Source organism: Aspergillus udagawae (genome assembly GCF_001078395.1).
Source record: "Aspergillus udagawae IFM 46973 DNA, scaffold_1, whole genome shotgun sequence".
NCBI lineage: Eukaryota > Fungi > Ascomycota > Eurotiomycetes > Eurotiales > Aspergillaceae > Aspergillus > Aspergillus udagawae.
The window spans coordinates 2,677,177-2,695,511 of NW_025091264.1; the positions used below are offsets into that span (position 1 = coordinate 2,677,177).

Consider the following 18,335-nt stretch of genomic DNA (forward strand, 5'->3'; position numbering starts at 1 on the left):
AAATGTTACCAGCACCATACACCGTTTCCAATTAGTACAGAATGCCAAAAAAACACAAAAATCGCCATCATCACATTGTCATTCGAAGCGAATGAGTGCGTTGCCGACTCGCACGAGTAGTGCGTCTGTCGTCACAGCCCTCGCTTCCTTCGGTTTCTGTGCGTGGCTCAGACAATTCCGGCGTCGGCGTCACACCGAAACTGACGCCGCGGTCTTTACGAGAGATGAGTGCCTCTTCCTCGGGGTATAGGAAGCGGTGCACCGTCCGATGGTCCATCACTCGTTCTTCATCGTCCGACGGGCCCTCCTTATCAGTCTTAGGCCAGCGGTACCCATACAACATAGAGTGACGCTCGCAGCGAGGGCACTCCCGTCGAGTCAAATAGGAATTATGTTGCACAAACCAGGCATTACAAGTGTGGCAGTCAACCCAGCGGTCGTACGTCTGCGCCAAAAGTTTCGAGGTCTTGGTATAATCCCCTGGAACACGGACGAGTTGTGATTCAGCCTCCACCGACTCGACAACAGCGGTCTTTCCACGAGACTTTCTGGGCTTCTTTCTGTTAGAAACAATAGATTCTTGTTCCAATGTGCTCGTTGGGTCTGATAGTTCTGATTTTGTGTCTCCCTCAGTGCTGACTGAGCGTTGAGATGTGATCGACAACTCAATGTTTGTCTCGGCTATGGCGGAAACTTTCTCCGCAGATTTTTCTATCGTTTCTTCCACTTTGATTTCGACCGCAGCATCGCACACAGAAGTGGCGATTGTTGATGTTGATGACCGTTCTGACTCGTTCGCGGCAGTTGACGGAGGGGAATCGGCAGGCGGAGAAGGCAGAGCAGCGTTCAGAGCTTTGTGATTTTCCGATTCGAGAGCGCTGTTGCCCAAGACCCCAATATTAGGACCGTTGGACCCGGGGGAAGGGCCAGCAGGTTGTTCAATCGAAGTTGCAACTTCGAGGAATGACACTTCGGATCTCAATTTGGAACTCTGGCGAACAAATTTTCCTCGTTTGCAAGGAGTGGACGGTGCAGAAATTTCGGCGTCTGAGTCAGGCGCAAATTTGCGCTTCTTAGGGGAGACATGACTGCCCATTGACAGAGTATCATCATTCAGCGCAGGCGTGGACGCCTTACTTTGAGGCTCAGTTGGCACCTGCGGCGCCCACCCATTGCGGACCAGTCGTTCGCAGGTAAGACACAAACACTCGCAGTTGTCAATCCCGAAATAGTCGTCTCCGTAGGATACTGTAATCTCCTCGCCAATGTAGATGTCCCGAGTAGCCACGACCTGCATGCCTTCTGATCCACGCGTCACCAATTTTCCGTTCGCATTACAGTCGTGATTGGCGAATCTGGCAGGCCCAAGGAAAAAAGACGGAGTCTTTTTCCTACTGGACATCACAATGCTAAAATCCTTCCGCTTCAGGTCAAGATCCTGCTCTTCTTCACGAGTCATTGGTACCAGAGTTCCGCTCAGATATTTGATTTCCTGTCCTTGCTTGATAAATCTGCGAGCGCAGACCGCAGCCTCATGTTCCGTGATCGTGTAACGATTGGTCGTGGTAATCTCAAACGGGGAGTCAGGTAGGTACATCTGAATGTATTTGCGAAGGTGACGGCGAAACCAATCCTTCTCGCGATCGTTGGGCAACCGTGCCAAGAATTTCTTCAGCCCTGACATCGACAGCAATTCTCGTTCTGCTTTTGCGGGATCCTTTGCGACAATGACATCGTGTAGGAGGATACGAGCGACATCATCGTCGACAATGCCCCGCATGGGGTTGTATTTGGTTCTATTCTTGCGGGTATTGGTCCAGAAGTAAGCCTGTAGAAATTAGGAATCAGTAACGAGTCTGAAACATGCATGACAGAGAAGGACCACGTACTCGATCCACCAGCGCATCCGTCGCGACGTCGTCGTAGCTAGCCAGTTTCGCAAGCGTCAGACGGTCGCGACGGTCGACAGACGGGCTATCTCTTTCCTTTGCGGACGGCATGGCAAAGGCAGTATCAGCAAGATTCCATACAAGGAAGGCCAGCCGCTATGAAGTGTATGCGTTGTGAATTGGCAGCTTGATGTCTTGTCAGACGAGGCCCAAGCGGAAGTGCGGATCTTGAGACCAGGGGTTGGTCCGCCAAAGGAGCGTAGATTTACCGGTTCATAAAAACGTAAGGAGAGAAAAGCCCAAATACAAAGGTGTGGACATAGTGGAAAGGGGAGTGGATGCCTCAGAGGGATTAGCGCACATGGAATGGGAGAGGGGGAAAGGCTTTCAATAATGTGACATTATTCACTAGGACAACACAACTTGGCGGCTGCGTTGCCCATGCGATCAATCATGCGGCAGTAATGTGCTGCAGCGCTTTTTCTGGGGTCGGCGGTCGGCGAAACCTGCCGGTCCGGTGCTGGAAATCTTTCGGCCAGCCCAGGCAAGACGGCCCTGATATCGTCAGATACCCCTCCTCAGCGTTTATACATTCAAAATGATTCAATTAAAGGTAGGTGATATTTCTTCTGGAGATTCGATCGCCGTCCGGAAATCTTACTGACGTGGTCGGCAGACGTTACTCAACTGCATCGACAACTCCGGCGCCGCGGTCGTCGAATGTGTGAATGTCTTGAAGAAGAAGCGGCCGGCCACAGTCGGTGGGTTATACATCTAGAATGCCTACAAACAACGAGCTCTGACTTTCGATGTGAATTCAACCGGAAATAGGTGACCGGATTGTGGTTGTGGTTCAGAAACAGCGAAACTTCGGCCCCGAGAGCACGAACAACAGCGGCATCGCGAACAAGGTACGTCGCGGCGATATCCGGCACGCTGTCGTCGTTCGCGCAAGGAAGGAGATGCAGAGACCAGACGGAACTATTGTCAAATTCGATGACAACGCATGCGTGCTGGTCAACAAGTCGGGTGACCCAATTGGAACCAGAATGAACGGTTAGTCTCTAGAAGGTGGTCTACATCTGAGTTTTGGCTACTGACTTTACGATTGCAGGAGTTGTTGCTACAGAATTACGAGGAAAGCAGTGGTCGAAGATTCTGTCCTTGGCGCCTATGCATGTGTAATATACCAATTTGGAAGCGAATCGTTTTATCGTCTCAAACATATACTTTGTACCAATAGAAATCCTTGAAGCATTCGGTTCTTCTTATCGCCAGAAATGCCATGACTCCATAACAATGCCGTAAAATCACAAACAAATGGGTATTCAGAATTCGGACGCTGCACCAACAAGACCAATCATACAAAGACATTACCACAAGCGCAGCAGACATAGTAGAGTTTCTTCAATGAAATGACAGAGCGTCAGCAAAATGTGGCAGTCAAAAGGCGCGGGCAATGTCTTACCATTCCAGTTTCTGCTGATCGCTGTTGAGATTGGAAGAAGACTGCTTCCGCTTCACCGCAGCTCGGACAGGGTTTGTTCGATCGGGGAAGCTAAGCAAGAAAGAGAGATCATGTCAGCCACGGAAATTTCAAGCAATAGATCTTGGAATGTTTCCATGACAGGAGGGATGGGCCAGTATGTTTAAATGCTCATGGAATCCTCAGAATCCCAATCAGACAGGGTATCTTCAGGCAACTGCCCGCAGGTAAAGCAGGTGATCTCTTCCCCGCAATGGGCACAGAAACCAGGGAAACAAACCGTTGGATCAGATCCCACATCCTGGGTCACACCAGCAGTGTCTCCAACTTGGCTGTTCAACTTGTTTTGATAAACGCAGTACGAGGTAGCGGGCTCGCCGACGTGGCAGGTTCGACATGTGAACATAAGACGGTTGTTGACGCGGTCTTCTTTGGGGTAGAGCAAGTTGGAGCTGTTTCAGTGTTAGCAGACTGTAGAACGGAGTCTGTGGGAAATAGGAAATCCCTTACCATTCGCGACAGAAACGAAAAAGAATCTGATCACTTTGCTTGTTATCGCCACTGGCGGAGGGAGATGGGCTTGCAGACATTTTGTCGGTGTAGGTTAGAGCGTCGCGTGCGAAAAGGTTTGCAGTAGCAGATAGTATAGACTTTCGAGAGAAAATAAGACGTTGAGTTTCGAAGATTTGTTGGAGTACGCTCAATAAATGGCAAAACGAGAGGCCAAGGCAAAAGATGATAGAGACTTGGTCAAAGACTGCGCTTGAATAATCAATTAATGGAAGTTGGGAGAAGCGCTAGATTGGCGCCTGAGAACCCAAAAGGAGACTAGATCCAATCGGACGGGACGCAAAGCGCGGCTTCGAACCTTAAGTGGGATGTTTGCACTGTTTGCCACTTCCCTCTTTCTTCCCCCGCAGTTTGTACGAGCGGCTCAATGTTGCTCGTAGTAAGAAACAGTTGACAGCTTCATCTTATCAACCCGGGCATATACTGAATCTCTTGGCCATTTGCCTCTTATAGCTCTTACATAGTCATTAGAATATACATCAGAATCACCATGGTATGCCATGTTCCTCCTTTCCTTAGCTGGCGCATTGACTGACCGGACATCTTCCACAGGTAGAAACCGGTCTTCCTGCAGGATGGGAGGTTCGCCATTCCAACTCCAAGAACCTTCCTTACTACTTCAATCCTTCGACCAAGGAGTCCCGATGGGAGCCCCCCGCCGGCACAGACACCGAGTTGCTGAAGGTCTACATGGCAAACTACCACAGCGCTCCCGCTGGACGGCCTGATGGCCCAGGCCAGGGCGAGGGCAAGATCCGTTGCAGTCACCTCTTGATCAAGCACAGAGACAGTAGGCGACCAAGCAGCTGGAAGGAGGCGGAGATCACCCGATCGAAGGAGGAAGCGATCGAGATCCTTCGGGGCCATGAACAGCGCATCCACTCGGGTGAAGTTAGCTTGGGCGATATCGCAGTCTCGGAGTCGGATTGTAGCAGTGCCAGGAAGAAGGGCGACCTGTATGTTACATCCATAGTCGTTGTAGTTTCCTCCTTGGTTATATTCAATGCTAATTCTTCACAAGTGGGTTCTTCGGCCGTGGCGAGATGCAAAAGGAATTCGAGGATGCAGCCTTTGCACTGCAGCCAGGCCAGGTTAGCGGCATCGTTGAGACGGCCTCTGGAGTCCATCTTATTGAACGGTAAGTCGTCTTTCTGTCTGCTGTGCAGCAATTAAAGAGACGTAAAGCTGATAAGAAGTCAAATACAGCGTCCAGTGATATGTTTGTTCGCAAATTATAGTGTTTAGAGTTACAAAAAACCATGTATTTCTGTTCAGATTCAATCTAGCCCACTGCAGTACCTGTAATAAAGCTGGAGGTCCGTTGGCCACCTAGTAGATATACATCTCCCTCTAACCCTGTCAGCGTCAATTATTCACAGTTCTCTGACTATGTAGTTCCTAATGAGGTGCAGGGCAAAAACCTACAGGCTGACTGCCCGCTACTAAGCGCTGATATACTAGTATGCAGCTTGCTGTGACTTGATTTTAGTTAGGCCTCAATGAGGAAAGCCCAGGCCAATGTCAATTAATCGTACAAAACCACCCAGACTCTTACATTGCGACTCGTTTACTCTGTAGATCAGTTCAAGTCATCGGTCAACATGCTTTCAGTACTTTTCAGTAGGCTTGAGCAAAAGACAATTCCTCCATCAAAAAGCTATAGATATTTGTCACGTGCCCAGATAGCCCTATCCAATTGCCATGTCAATAGGTGAGTTGCCGAAGATGAAACGATGAACAATGTATTGTCTCACATTGTGAATGAGAGTATAAAGATCATGGTAATAATTCAATGCTTTTCCCTTTTTGTTGTCTTTTTTCCCTTTTCTTTCTTCCTTCGTTTTGGGCGTACTAGCTCTCTCCCTGGAACATCGCGTGATTCTCACCAATATATATCGGCAATACAGAGTGTTTTGAACCACACTGTATTCAACTACCACAGTCATCACCCGTACCAGTTCAAGCTGAACGCAAAGCAAACAGACAATTACGATGTGCATAGTGTACACCCGCAAATACACACTCTGCGGATGCATCTGGGATGACTCCTTAAGCCGCTGCAAGTACTGGGAGTGGTGCCGCAGACGAAGACTGATTCAGAGCGAGTACGAGACGAGGTGTGGTGAATGTTCGGAGAAGGTTACACCTGGTACGGAACAGCAGAGACAAGTCGGAGATGCACTTCAATCGGCCCAGGATGGAGGGCCGAAGGAGTCGATGATCCGGGAAACCGAGTGTGATCTGTCACGAAGCTGTGATCAGGTTATCTTGGGGAAGAGAGTGGTCAAGCGGAGGACATAGAAGGGCAGTGTCACTACGTTTCAACTTAGGTGCTTCCTGGGGAGCTGGGAGGAAGTGATAAACTCGAAGTGCCGATTCAGAGCGCTTTGAGTAATTTCCAATCTGAATCCTGGATTACTGGCAGGCGTCATTTCGTCGATTCAACGCTTACGCAATCTTCATTGCTAATTATAGATCACGACGATAACATCTCCTCGAATTCGGACAGTTCATAGTCAACAACTAGATGCTCGAGTTCAGTCGGTTCAATCGAGAAGTAATGGCTTCAATGACAGCAGACCTGAAGACGATGATTTAGCCTATGCAGCACTTATCACTAGAAGAAAGGACTTACTCTCGCTCGACCATCCTCATGGCGTCGGAAATCTTCGCCCTTTGTAGCCTCTGCGGGACTCGTGGCCCAGCGGCAGTTGGGGACGCTGGGCTGCCAGGTTCTGGTGCGACAGGTGCCTTGGTCGCAATGGACTTGGCCTCGGCCAGCAGATCCGCTGCTATCTCCTTTACCTGCAGCAAATGTCAGCATTACTGTGTGTGGATCATGTAAGCGATGAGACTCACGGTTTCCAACCGCTGTGACAAACTCTGATCCTTCTCTTCTTCTTTCTTCTCTCTCTCCAACGAAGTAGACAGTGCCTCCACTTCCGAAAGCCATGCCTTCTCCTTCTCGCTCAGTGGGCGACCGCCCGACTTCAGGACCTTGTTTCGAAGCGACTCGTATCTCTCAACCAATTGCGCCTGTCTCTCCTTCGCAGCCTTCAGCCTCTTATCCAGCGCCTCGCCGCTCCTCGAGCCCTCTCGCCGCTGGCCATCCTCACCAATATCGCTTGAGACCCCCTTGATGCGCTCAGCCACGTCCGAGAGCTGCTTCAGTTGCTCCTGCATCTCCCCTTGCAGCCGCTCACAACGACGGAAAAGATCCGACGCTGCCCTTTCAAGAGCATTCGTGTGAGCAGACAGAATGCGATGTGCAGCAGCAACCAGGTCCAGCGTTGCTGGCGACAAACGCACTTGCTCTTTGAGCGACTGACGTTGTCGATGAGGGACATGCTTCTCAACGAAGAACTCCAGAGGTGAGTCCGAATAGAGAATAGAAGGGACTTGGTAAGGAGGTCTTTTAGGTGGTAGAATGGGAGAAGTTGGCGCCTGCGCCCCTGAAACAATTGGTCCCATATCTGCAGTTGGTGGAAAGCTGACCTCAGGCGCATCCATGATGGCAGCATACGGGCGAGACGCGTGGTGGCTCAACAGCAAATAACCAAGATCATAGTCATAGAAAACCAGAGAAGAGGCCAGATGGTCTGATTCGCCTTTAACAGCACTGCCACCATCATCTATTTGGATGATTCGCTCTCTGAGAGATACTGTGCCTTCGCACAGCACTTGTAAACGAAAAGCTGAGCCCGCCGTATCCTCTGACTGGAGCTCGGCCTCAAGCCTCTGCACCCACGAACTTAGTGAAATAGATGTGACATTGGTTGCGGTCGTGACGAAGAAGCTGTATCGAGAGATAACATCGTTGGTGAATGTCGGCCAATTGTTCAAATGCTGGTCTTCTTGTCTGATGGTATCCAATGACTCAACCAAGACCAGATCAGATGGCTCAGACAGGGGGGTGCTGAAGGCATTCTTCTTAAGCTTGGGGAGCCACTGCCCCTCAACGCCATCAAGTTCTAAACAGATATGGACCCTGCCAGTGCGGGTCGACAGGCAAATAACAGTGGCCGACAATTGATCGTTGTCTTCCACCGAGAGCTCATCATCTTCACCCATCATGAGAGCGTCCACGTCGACTTTTGACGCAACGACAAGGACGTCACAAAGGTCCAAATCATCAAGCTCGGCCCCAGTTTCGACACGAAACGGACCCTGCAACCTGGGGATCGCGCTGGGATTGGCGGGACGCGTCAGGATTTCCGACCCGGATTCTAGCTCCGAGCCAGCAATGGTCTGTAAGGGATCCTGGTTATCAATCTCCGTAAGCCAGTCATACTGCTGTCGACAGGCTGTCAGCTCATCCTCATATTCCGACGAGGCTTCCTCCATCGCCGACAACTTTGGAACAATGGCCGAAGTAAGGGAGGGAATAGTAGTCGCAGGAGCTCGCCATTTGGAAGGCAACAACGGGCAAAGGGCGTAAAGATCACCAGGCCGCATTGCGACCCACAGTGTCATTGGTGCCCATGCGCTCTCCTTCTCGCTTCCGCTACCGCCAAAGCAAGCTGAGGCGACTTCCATATCAACGAAATCGGCGGAGAATCCTTTGTTCTTCCCAAACCCAGAAGGTGAAAAGTCCTGGTCGCAAGATGTTCCGTCCACCAATTTTCTCAGATCAACCGCCAGCGTAGGTCGGTCGAATGACCAGTGGTTGTTCCGGTCCAGCTCCCATACGCGGACTGCGGCATCTGCGGTGACGGTGATAAGACAGCCTCCAAGATTGCTGTGCACCCCCAAAGGATGCCAAAGCGCCGAAACAACGGGCGACTCAGGGATAACATGCGTAGTGGGACCAAGCTGGTAATACTTGAGACGGATAGGTGAGCGATCCGTACCAGACAGGTGCGATGAATCTGGTAGCACCGCGATGTACACCGTATGATCTGTTACAATGGCCAGAAAAGCGCCATTTGGAGAAGGAATCATCTGCCGAATCCGTTCGTAGACTGGTACGATCAGGACCTAGTCGTTCATTAGCCACGACACTGAGCTAGACATGCAAAAGCTTGTGCGAGAATCGGTCATACTCTGTAATAGTCTGTCTCATCGCTGTCTGACGGTCCCTCAGAGATCCTTGTCTGACCAGAAGCGTCCTTCTTTGATCTGGACTGCTGCTGCCATACATCCTTCAATCGAGTAAGGCTCGACCACCGGATCTGATTGTTCACCACGGTGAAGACCTCGTTTCCTCGCTTTGCCAAGGTTCTTGTCGGGCCGCTATACTCCGCTTCATTCTCCGGAAGATAACCTGGTTTTTTGGTCGATGTGCTTGCAAAGAGTGTTGCGCCGGGTGCAGGGCGCGATAGCCATGGAGGAGTGTAGCTGATGAGTTTCGGCATCGTCAGCGGTTACGGCGAACAAGTTGAAAATGGAACCAGAAATGAATTGCGGATGACTGAAGTTTATTCCATATCCTCAGTAAGCTGGGGGAGGATAATTGATTCAAATTGAAGGTTGATTGGAATGACGGCAACGATAGCAACAAACAGCGGGCCGGGGTTTTTTTGGTCGCAGGAGGAAAAGCGCGCCAAGACAAGTGAAAGCTCCGCCCTTGAGAGAGCTCTTGATGTCCAGCTATCCTACGTATTCAAACTGCATTCCCGTCATCTTCATCGTTGCTCTATCTCGCGCATATCTGGCTGCATTATCTCATATTGCTTGAAATAATTGCCTTGTTCTTGTCCAGAATATACGACCGCGTTTACAATATAATGAGTACTTTGGTCCACAACACAGTCGATAGGCTGGATCGGCCTAGCGCCTATTACCTGGCAAAGGTGCGCTTGCAAACCGCTTTTGGCTTTGATCATTTCCTAATAAGGTCTTTTTGAATGGCAGAACAAGAAACGCAAGTACAGCCAGGATGAGTCTGAGAGGCCAGAGGACCCAGTCGACAAGTTGAAGGATGCCACAACACTCTATGTCGGAAACCTGTATGTCGAGCGAAACAATGCATTCATGCCCATAATTATGGCGCATACTGACTTTCTAAAGTTCTTTTTACACAACAGAGGAGCAAATTCATGAGCTTTTCTCAAAGTCAGCCGACCCGCAAGCCCAGCATGGCATGATGCCCAGAACTAACAGGCGCATATAGGTGCGGTGAAATCAAGCGCCTTGTAATGGGGCTGGATCGATACAACAAAACTCCCTGTGGCTTCTGCTTCGTGGAATACTATACCCATCAGGATGCCTTAGACTGCTTAAAGTATATCGGAGGCACCAAGCTTGATGAGAGAATTATCCGTACAGATCTTGACCCTGGCTTTGAGGAAGGACGTCAGTATGGGTACGTGATGCTACATCTTTATCAGACGAGAGAAGAACAGGAGTGTCTAACTTTCGGCAAAGGCGAGGAAAGTCTGGTGGGCAGGTGCGCGACGAATACCGTGAAGAGTACGATCCGGGCCGCGGTGGTTATGGTCGGGCATACGCAGATGACCAGCGGAGGCGGGAAGAAGAAGAGTACGGCAAGGGTAAGTAATTTGGAAATAAATTTGCGTGGTCTATTGGCGCAGACAAGGCGTTTGTACATCACCGATGTCATCTCTATCATCCCGGTAAATTGCACCGGCTGTTCAAGGAAAGGACAATTCTACCAGATACCCAACAATCAACAATTCCGTGCTCAAGAATTGCCAAGTCTATGACTGTTCATATTTCCTTCCTCTTCCTTACCGACTCCTCCACCTGGCGCAACCACCAGGAATGTATTCTGGCATCACCTGTCAACTCGGGGTGAAAGCTTGTTCCAAACACATTACCCTGTTTGACCGCGACGATGTCACCGGTCTCTTTATCTGCGTCGATATGTGTTCCCGTAGCGGCTAGTTTAGCTGCTCTGCCGGAAAGACTTGCAAGTACTTCAACTCCGTCTGCCATCGCCGCCTTGGCCGCCTCACCCTGAGGTTGTTTCGAGGGCGCCACCACCGTCTCGTCCCTTTGAGTTTCGTCCACCTGAATACCTTCTTGATGAGGCAGGATCTTTTCCACCACAGGGGCCCGGATAAAAACTGCTGGGAATGACTGCTCGGTCGGACCCAAGAACGGCAAATCTAAGGGCGCCTCGAAACTCTCTGTTTGCCGGCCAAAGTGATTTCTGTTTACGCGAACGTCGAGACCTCCGATGAGCTCCTGCCCGCCTTTCTTGGTTCGATTAGCAGACTCGGCGAGCAGGATCAACCCGGCACAGGTGCCCCATGTCGGTTTGCGATGGACCCTAGGAAAACAGATTGTCAGTCGCATTGACGGGATAGCCTTGGAGTTAATGCGCGAACATACTTAACAAAGTCCCTCAAAGGCTCCAAGAGGTTCGATCGGGCTGCAACAAGAGAGATAGTCGTGCTCTCGCCTCCAGGTAGGATCAACGCATCACACCGATCCAACTCCTGCGGTGTCCGAACTTCAATGAACTCCCATTGAGTAGTGGAGCTTTGTTCCGAGACTGCCTTTTTCAGCAGCTGGATGTGCTCATAGAATGCGCCCTGTAAAGCGAGAACTCCGACAGTGATGCTGGCCATGGTAATTCCTGCTTGTAGAAAATAACAACTTTTTTGACTCACACCTTGGCCACTCTCCTTCGCCCTGTATACACCCATTACCTAAGCGGGTCAACATTCGGCCGGTATCTATCAGCACGTGCTACCCCGCCTACTGATAAGATTGTTGATTTTGCTGTCAGCAAAGGATTCATGATGTCTCATAGCATATGCATTGGCTATTATTGTGTTTGATGATGACGGATATGACTCGATGACACTTTATGACACTGCTTGTTTTCTTACTTCCTTTATTATGCCGTAGCAGAGAGGTCAATTAAGCCTACGCAGCTACCTCTCCCCGTCCTCCCTCGTTTTTGAAGATATAGCTTTTTGCTCGCGAACCCTTACTGCTTACTTCGCAACTGTCCGGAAAGATGGGCTCTGTACCAAATGAGAGGGAACCTTCTCTTACGCGATGGTATATAGACACACGCCAATTGACAGCGACAAATCAACCACTCCCATTGTTGGAGACCCTCCAACCGTCAGACCAAGAGACAGTCAAGAAGTTCTACCACCTCAAGGACAGACACATGTCCCTCGCCTCAAACCTGCTGAAATACCTCTTCATCCACCGCTCCTGCCGCATCCCCTGGAACAAGATCAGCATCAGTCGAACACCAGCGCCCCACCGCCGACCATGCTTCATCCCCTCTCCCGCCCTGATCGAGGGCACCGACGAGCCCATCCCCAGCATCGAATTCAACGTGAGCCACCAAGCATCTCTCGTAGCGCTCGCAGGCACAATCAGCCCACCGTCAAACGTCGCAAGCACCACCCCGGCTGCGGTGTTCGCCAACCCCAGCCCATCCTCAGTCCCAGCCTCCTCCGTCCCTCAGGTAGGCATAGACATCACCTGCGTGGACGAGCGCCGCGCACGCACAAGCTCCGCCCCATCAACCCGCAAGCAACTAGCCGAATATGTCGACATCTTCGCGGAAGTCTTCTCCCAGCGCGAGCTGGAAACGATCAAGAATCTGGGCGGGAGATTTCCGGCTGAGGCGCAGGACGGTGCCCAGGAAACCGAAGCGGTGGAGTACGGCCTCCGCTTGTTTTACACGTACTGGGCTCTCAAGGAGGCGTACATTAAGATGACCGGCGAGGCGCTTCTCGCGCCGTGGCTGCGGGAGCTCGAGTTTACGGATGTCGTCGCCCCTGCGCAGGTGCAGGGCTTAGCTGGGGATTGGGGGGAGCCGTACACTGGCATCAAGACCTGGTTGTATGGGAAGAGGGTGGAGGATGTGCGGATTGAGGTGGTCGCGTTTGAGAATGATTATATATTTGCGACGGCGGCGCGAGGGGCCGGCTTGGGGGCCGGGAGTCGGCCATTACCCGCGAGTGCGGGCGTCACCGTCTCCGTAGATCCTTGGATGCACATGGAGAGGATCGATATTGACAAGGACATTGCACCTTGTGCGACGGGAGCCTGTCAGTGTGTAAAGAAATAGTCTTTAGGAGTCTATTTGAGCGTTTAAGCGTCTGGATGAAGAAGCAGGGGGTAGGTAAATATCTATGCATCTTCACCCACACCCAACAATGGAGAATAATATCACGAAGGATAACGCTATGTACACTCTGTCACGCTGTCTGCACACAATAGTCCGCTGAATTATAGGAAAGCAGAAAGTGAATGATTTGTAGGCCACTTATTCTCCTCGGCATCTCTGATAGTCGTATCCAAAATCTAAATCCTGCAGGTCTATCCACAAACCACCCCAGGCACCAAATATCTCTTAGCGATTCTAGAGCACAAGGACATAAGCGAGAGGTACTCATCTCGGCCTGTTCATAATCTCGAATATCAATATAGCCGTCAGTCATGCAAGAGGCGAAGAATAGACAGGCCGCGCTAGCGTGATCATCACCACAGTAACAAGCCAGGAACGGACGTGATCGTAACTCATGGACGGTCGATGCAACCGATTAGATCTCGACAGCCGTGGAAGTAGCCTTCTTGACTTCTGAGTCGACCTCATCGCGATCCTGATCGGCCAGCTCGAGGAGAGCCTTGAGCATGCTCTCCTGAGTGGTCTTAGTCAACCGGTCGACATCCGCAGCGGTCAAGCCTTCCGTGCTGATGGGAGGTAGGACTAGGACGAGCCTGTCAGTCTCATACCGGGGAAAAGAAACATCGCATGCACAAACCTTTGATCTTGATCGTGCCAGGGTTAAACCGCATATTACGCGGCGACAGGACGTGCGAGTAGTTCTCCGCGACGATAGGAACAATCGGCACACCCGCCTTGACCGCCAGATGGAACGCTCCCTTCTTGAAAGGCAGCAACTCGGGCTTCTCGGAGTAACTCCTCGTTCCCTCGGGGAAGATGAACACGCTCTGTTTGTACTTGCGCATCTCCTCCGCCGCACCGTCAAACGCCTTCATCGCCGTCTCGCGGTTGGCCCGGTCAATGAAAACCGTCCGCGACAGCGCCATGAACCAACCCAAGAAGGGGATATTTTTCAACGACTTCTTCGCGGTGACGCTGCAGTACGGAGGGAAGATGTAGCCCAGGAGGAGCACGTCGAGCTCGGACTGATGGTTACCGATGAAGACCGCAGGCCGGGTGGACAGGTGCTCGGCCCCCTGGACAATGTCGAACTGCACGCCGGTTGTATACCGCATAACCCATTTGAAACTGCGCGCGGTGGCCCATTGGGAGACCCGGCCGTAGCCTACGAGGCGAAGGACAATGGATGCGATTACGCCATAGCATGCGCAGAGCAAGAGAGAGCCATAGGCCGCAAGACACCGAGCGACGAAGGCCGCTCGAGGGACTTTTTGGCCGAGTGCGAACAGGGAAAGCGTCACGACGATAAACGAGCTGATGCCCGAGGCGATGTAGGACAGGAGCGACATGGTAAAAGACCGGGGAAAGCAATCTTTGGGGTTACGATAAGCTGTATAAGTAGCGTCGAAGTCACTAAGTCGTAAAATTCACACTCTTGCTGAGCCGTACCCCTCCGTGGCAGCTGATTTCGGGTGTGAGGACAGGCGTGGTGGTCGGAACAAGGATGCGCAGGAGACTCAGAAAGCGGCAATGGCCATGACCCGAGGAGGTGACAGAGGTTGGCGGGTTCAGGATTCTCTGGCCTGGTAGCCGGATGCCGATTAGGAACAAGGAAGAATGAAGAATGGGTCGTTGATGCTCGTGCCCGAAGATCGCCAACAATATTCCTGCCTGCTCAACTCTGGAACTTTTTTCCTGATTTTCGGGGCACCAACATCATTCTTCCGCTCACCGCCTTGCAACTCTACAATTATTCCCTACGAAGTATTATTCTTGGAGGTAATTTCCATGGGTCAGGCTCGAATGTGATGGATGGAATTGATTTCCGTAAGAATAAGAATAGGCATAAGAATGACATCGCAGATTATGCAAGTGCCTTTGTTCGACAGACATCTATGTCCATGAATCTGTCGTCCAGACGGCTTCGTCTCTCATATGCAGCCAATGACCAGCCCCGACAAAGCCAACCCACGCTAATATACAAGAAACAAGAATCACCAGCCTCGGCTCCCTCCTTGAGAACCTGATGCAGGGTAAATGCACCTCTAACCAACCCGGCCTGCAAAACGCCCTTATAATGCTAATGCTGCAAAAATCCAAAATCAAATTCAACGCCGACTCTCATGAATGCAAGCCCCGGATAGCAGGCACCTGGTGAAGAAGGAGGAAGCAAGTAAGATCCAGAATTGGATCGATGTGGAAAGTGGACGGCAAATCAAGTCATGTCCTCATCATCCTCCTCGTCATCGTCGAGAGATTCCATGGCATCCTTGATGTATTGTGCTGCCTGGAACCGAACCAGTTAGCATGCTCTGGTAATATGACAGAACGGAAGTGATGGGCATACCTTAGGATCCAAGTTCAAAGCAGTTGTGAAGTGCTTAATGGCATTCGCTTTGTCGTGGAGCATCTTGTAGAGCTTACCCAACAGATAATGCACGTTGGCTTCATCTGGAGCCATGTCTTTGAGGATCTTCAACTCGGACAGGGCCAACTTGAGCTCCTGAAGCTTCATTAATGCACGAGCCTTGCGGAATCGCGCGAGTACCGAATGAGGCGCCAAGGAACAAGCGCGACCATATTGCACGAGAGCGGCTTTAGGATTGTTCATTTTTTCCAGTACCAGACCAATACAGCAGATCAAAACTGCGTTGGTCGGGTTGATGCTTGCGGCATTCCGGAAGTGTTGTTCGGCAAAGTCCAGTTTACCCATTTTGTCATAGACTGTGCCCAATCCGTACCAAGCGTTGTAATGCCGATTATCAGCACTGATACCGTGACGGTATGCATCCAACGCCTTGTCGTATTCTTCGTTGGCAACATACTCGTGTCCCTGCAGAGTAAACCCGTATGCAAACTGGGGATCAAGCTGTGTTGCCCGCTTAAAGCACTTCAAAGCCTGGTCATGGTCCCGCTGGTGGGAGAAAGAATTACCGATGGCGCACCAGGCCTGTGGCGACAGGCGATCTGTTTCCATCAACTCATGCGCCAAGTATGCCAACTCAACATCATTCTTCAGATGCCAAAGGACGGTCGAGTAGATCTCCATGTCTTCTAAGCGCGAGGGTGCCATGGTCTTCACGCGGTAGAAGTACTTCTCGGCCTCAGAATACATCGCCTGCTCATAATACGCTCGTCCAATCTGAGCGAGAACCCACGGTGTTTCCCGTTGGCCTTGAGAGAGTGAATTGAAGATCTGAATTGACTCCGAGCACCGGTAGCGACACAAGGCAAAGAATCCGGAAGCAAGTTTGGAGAATAGCTCCAGCAGCCAGGTCAACGCTTCAATTTCTTTTGACCTCTCAAGTGCAGCGCCTTTGGAGATGGCGTGAGTGTGTGATGATGGTAAGGACCGACCGTCTTTACCATCTGCATCATGATGTTCGCTGCCATGTTTTCGACTGCCACTCACTACTCGTCCCATGGTGGTGGTGGTTGTAGTACGCCCCTTTGTACCCGTGGCTTTCGCCTTCTTGACCTCTCTAGCATCCTTGACTCCCAATGCGGATGCCGACAATTTGCTGGTTGTGGGTTTAATCTGGTTGAAGAGTCGCACACTCCGCCGTTGGGGTGCTCCTGGTTCCGTGGGTTGTGATGTGGGTGGATGCGCTACCTGACCAGAAACAGTTCGCTTGCGGTCCCCGACCCTGGGCGGAATTGTAGCCTCCCGGTCTGTCTGGGCTAAAATATGCTCCTCCGGCTCAGTCCTGGTTCTTGTCCTTGGTCGGATCCCCGTGGGTTTCATCTTGGGAGGGGGATCCATTGGATACTCGCCGCTGATTGCCTGGATCGTTCTGTTTTTCCTTGCAGGAGCTAAAGGAGGGTCCCAATGAGCATCCACACCGTTCATTCCATTGGCCAACCGGAAGTCATCAGGTCCGCTGCTTTGACCACTCGGCGTTTCCGCCCCTTCGTGTACGATTGATGCTGGCACTCCCGAGGACGCCACGCTTACTGTGCTTCCATTTAGTTTTTCCCACAAGGCAGAGCTCCCATGGCTGGTACCTGAATCACTGCGAGAAGTTGTCGATGCAAAAGGATCGGAGCTCGGATTGACATTCGCCTGCGCTTGAAGTGGACCATTCGTGTGTACAGACTTGTCGGATATTGGCTCAGCGTCCTCCTGCGGTGATGAAGACAATACAGCCAGCAATTCAGAATTCATCTTGTAGATATTCGGCACGCGGACATTGACGCCTTGGCGGTAGAACACAATTAGCCATGGCTAGGTGTAGTAGGTTTCTTCTCCAAAGCTTACCAGTATCGCACAGCCCTTGGAACGCATCCCACATGAAAGGATTCAGCTTCAGAGATTCAACATAGCATTCTACAGCTTTGTTGATGTCCTTATGCGCATGCCATAGTTTACCTAGCAGGCAGAATACTGCAGCCGCATCCGGCAGGTGTTGTCTTCGCGTCTCACTGTGCTTATCTAGAGCGGCAGGTGCAAATATGTCAGTAACAGAAAAGCAACGAGATAAATGCAAGTTGAATGCAAGGCCCAGCGCAAGGAATGCTTACTCCAGTGATTCTTGGAAGCCCAAAGGCCTTTACTTCGCTCCAACGCTGTAATACCTTCCAGATACTTTCCTAGATCCAAGCACGCTTGCGCAAAGACATAGGAGCAGCCGAGGTGGGTGCCTCTCGATCCAAAATTTCTGCTGTAATCGTACGCGGCTTTAACTTGACCGTTGTGAAGGTGACAGAGAGCGAGTAAATATGACGCTTCTGCCGTTCGCGGCTCGTAAGCATGTAAACGACCGGCGAGAAACAGCGCATTGCGGCACAGATTGTTATCGAGATGATAATATATTAGCTGCCTAAGCTGCCCTGAAATGTAGGATATTGATGGCGACATGTTTGCGTGTTCTAGGTATGCGGAACTAGGGGAGAAGTGTTGGTGTTAAGAGGCCAGGGTACTGAGTGCGCGGGTCAGAGTCGGTGAGGGGATGTTCTCGAGCGATAGGTGAGCATGAGGCCGGCCGTGATCGTAGGCCGGTTCTTTTCCGATGATTAACTCCCGGACGTGTCGAGAAACAGAGGTGAGGAAACGACGATGCAAAGTTCCCTTTGCTGCGGAGACTAGCGGTCCACGTCCAACACAAAGGATACAACACAAACAGCCACGGTTTGCAGTAAGCTCTTCGCAGTGCTACAAAATCCTTTCATCGACCTGTCCACCTTCACGTTGCGAATTCAGATGTCGACTCCAAGGTGAGGCCGTGTCGAAGCCAAAGTGAATGAATGACGTCCAGGACGACTCGTGACGCCCTCCAGGCAAAGCAAGAGCCTCCAGGGAAATCAAAAAGGCATATCGGGAGATGAA

The 18,335-nt window shown here is 51.1% G+C and overlaps 10 protein-coding genes across 10 annotated transcripts; 4 read left to right on the forward strand and 6 right to left on the reverse strand.

Annotated features, from left to right (window-relative positions):
- Positions 1 to 70: 70 nt before the first annotated feature.
- Aud_000848 (SET domain-containing protein) lies at positions 71 to 2,000 on the reverse strand (the record flags this gene model as incomplete). The annotated part of the gene is made up of 2 exons (XM_043286352.1): positions 71 to 1,828; positions 1,890 to 2,000. The coding sequence occupies 2 exons, from the start codon at positions 1,998 to 2,000 to the stop codon at positions 71 to 73; spliced, it is 1,869 nt and encodes a 622-aa protein (XP_043142287.1).
- Positions 2,001 to 2,487: 487 nt separating this feature from the next.
- Aud_000849 (mitochondrial 54S ribosomal protein uL14m) lies at positions 2,488 to 3,074 on the forward strand (the record flags this gene model as incomplete). The annotated part of the gene is made up of 4 exons (XM_043286353.1): positions 2,488 to 2,502; positions 2,566 to 2,650; positions 2,721 to 2,945; positions 3,004 to 3,074. The coding sequence occupies 4 exons, from the start codon at positions 2,488 to 2,490 to the stop codon at positions 3,072 to 3,074; spliced, it is 396 nt and encodes a 131-aa protein (XP_043142288.1).
- A 464-nt stretch (positions 3,075 to 3,538) lies between these two features.
- Aud_000850 (DNA-directed RNA polymerase II core subunit RPB9) lies at positions 3,539 to 3,965 on the reverse strand (the record flags this gene model as incomplete). Its single annotated transcript, XM_043286354.1, has 2 exons — positions 3,539 to 3,827; positions 3,886 to 3,965. The coding sequence occupies 2 exons, from the start codon at positions 3,963 to 3,965 to the stop codon at positions 3,539 to 3,541; spliced, it is 369 nt and encodes a 122-aa protein (XP_043142289.1).
- A 470-nt stretch (positions 3,966 to 4,435) lies between these two features.
- pin1 (peptidylprolyl isomerase ESS1) lies at positions 4,436 to 5,087 on the forward strand (the record flags this gene model as incomplete). The annotated part of the gene is made up of 3 exons (XM_043286355.1): positions 4,436 to 4,438; positions 4,498 to 4,901; positions 4,967 to 5,087. The coding sequence occupies 3 exons, from the start codon at positions 4,436 to 4,438 to the stop codon at positions 5,085 to 5,087; spliced, it is 528 nt and encodes a 175-aa protein (XP_043142290.1).
- A 1,381-nt stretch (positions 5,088 to 6,468) lies between these two features.
- Aud_000852 (uncharacterized protein) lies at positions 6,469 to 9,299 on the reverse strand (the record flags this gene model as incomplete). Its single annotated transcript, XM_043286356.1, has 4 exons — positions 6,469 to 6,526; positions 6,581 to 6,750; positions 6,805 to 8,922; positions 8,988 to 9,299. 4 exons carry the CDS (start codon positions 9,297 to 9,299, stop codon positions 6,469 to 6,471), a joined length of 2,658 nt encoding a protein of 885 aa, XP_043142291.1.
- A 372-nt stretch (positions 9,300 to 9,671) lies between these two features.
- Aud_000853 (nuclear cap-binding protein subunit CBC2) lies at positions 9,672 to 10,444 on the forward strand (the record flags this gene model as incomplete). The annotated part of the gene is made up of 5 exons (XM_043286357.1): positions 9,672 to 9,737; positions 9,799 to 9,893; positions 9,955 to 9,999; positions 10,058 to 10,249; positions 10,312 to 10,444. The coding sequence occupies 5 exons, from the start codon at positions 9,672 to 9,674 to the stop codon at positions 10,442 to 10,444; spliced, it is 531 nt and encodes a 176-aa protein (XP_043142292.1).
- Positions 10,445 to 10,614: 170 nt separating this feature from the next.
- Positions 10,615 to 11,480, reverse strand: Aud_000854 (pyridoxal 5'-phosphate synthase subunit PdxT; the record flags this gene model as incomplete). The annotated part of the gene is made up of 2 exons (XM_043286358.1): positions 10,615 to 11,179; positions 11,242 to 11,480. 2 exons carry the CDS (start codon positions 11,478 to 11,480, stop codon positions 10,615 to 10,617), a joined length of 804 nt encoding a protein of 267 aa, XP_043142293.1.
- Positions 11,481 to 11,875: 395 nt separating this feature from the next.
- On the forward strand, positions 11,876 to 12,949 carry Aud_000855 (4'-phosphopantetheinyl transferase family protein; the record flags this gene model as incomplete). The annotated part of the gene is made up of 1 exon (XM_043286359.1): positions 11,876 to 12,949. The coding sequence occupies one exon, from the start codon at positions 11,876 to 11,878 to the stop codon at positions 12,947 to 12,949; it is 1,074 nt and encodes a 357-aa protein (XP_043142294.1).
- Positions 12,950 to 13,424: 475 nt separating this feature from the next.
- Positions 13,425 to 14,358, reverse strand: Aud_000856 (1-acylglycerol-3-phosphate O-acyltransferase SLC1; the record flags this gene model as incomplete). The annotated part of the gene is made up of 2 exons (XM_043286360.1): positions 13,425 to 13,591; positions 13,647 to 14,358. The coding sequence occupies 2 exons, from the start codon at positions 14,356 to 14,358 to the stop codon at positions 13,425 to 13,427; spliced, it is 879 nt and encodes a 292-aa protein (XP_043142295.1).
- An 866-nt stretch (positions 14,359 to 15,224) lies between these two features.
- On the reverse strand, positions 15,225 to 17,867 carry Aud_000857 (anaphase promoting complex subunit bimA; the record flags this gene model as incomplete). The annotated part of the gene is made up of 4 exons (XM_043286361.1): positions 15,225 to 15,296; positions 15,357 to 17,206; positions 17,268 to 17,441; positions 17,531 to 17,867. The coding sequence occupies 4 exons, from the start codon at positions 17,865 to 17,867 to the stop codon at positions 15,225 to 15,227; spliced, it is 2,433 nt and encodes an 810-aa protein (XP_043142296.1).
- Between the last annotated feature and the right edge of the window lie 468 nt (positions 17,868 to 18,335).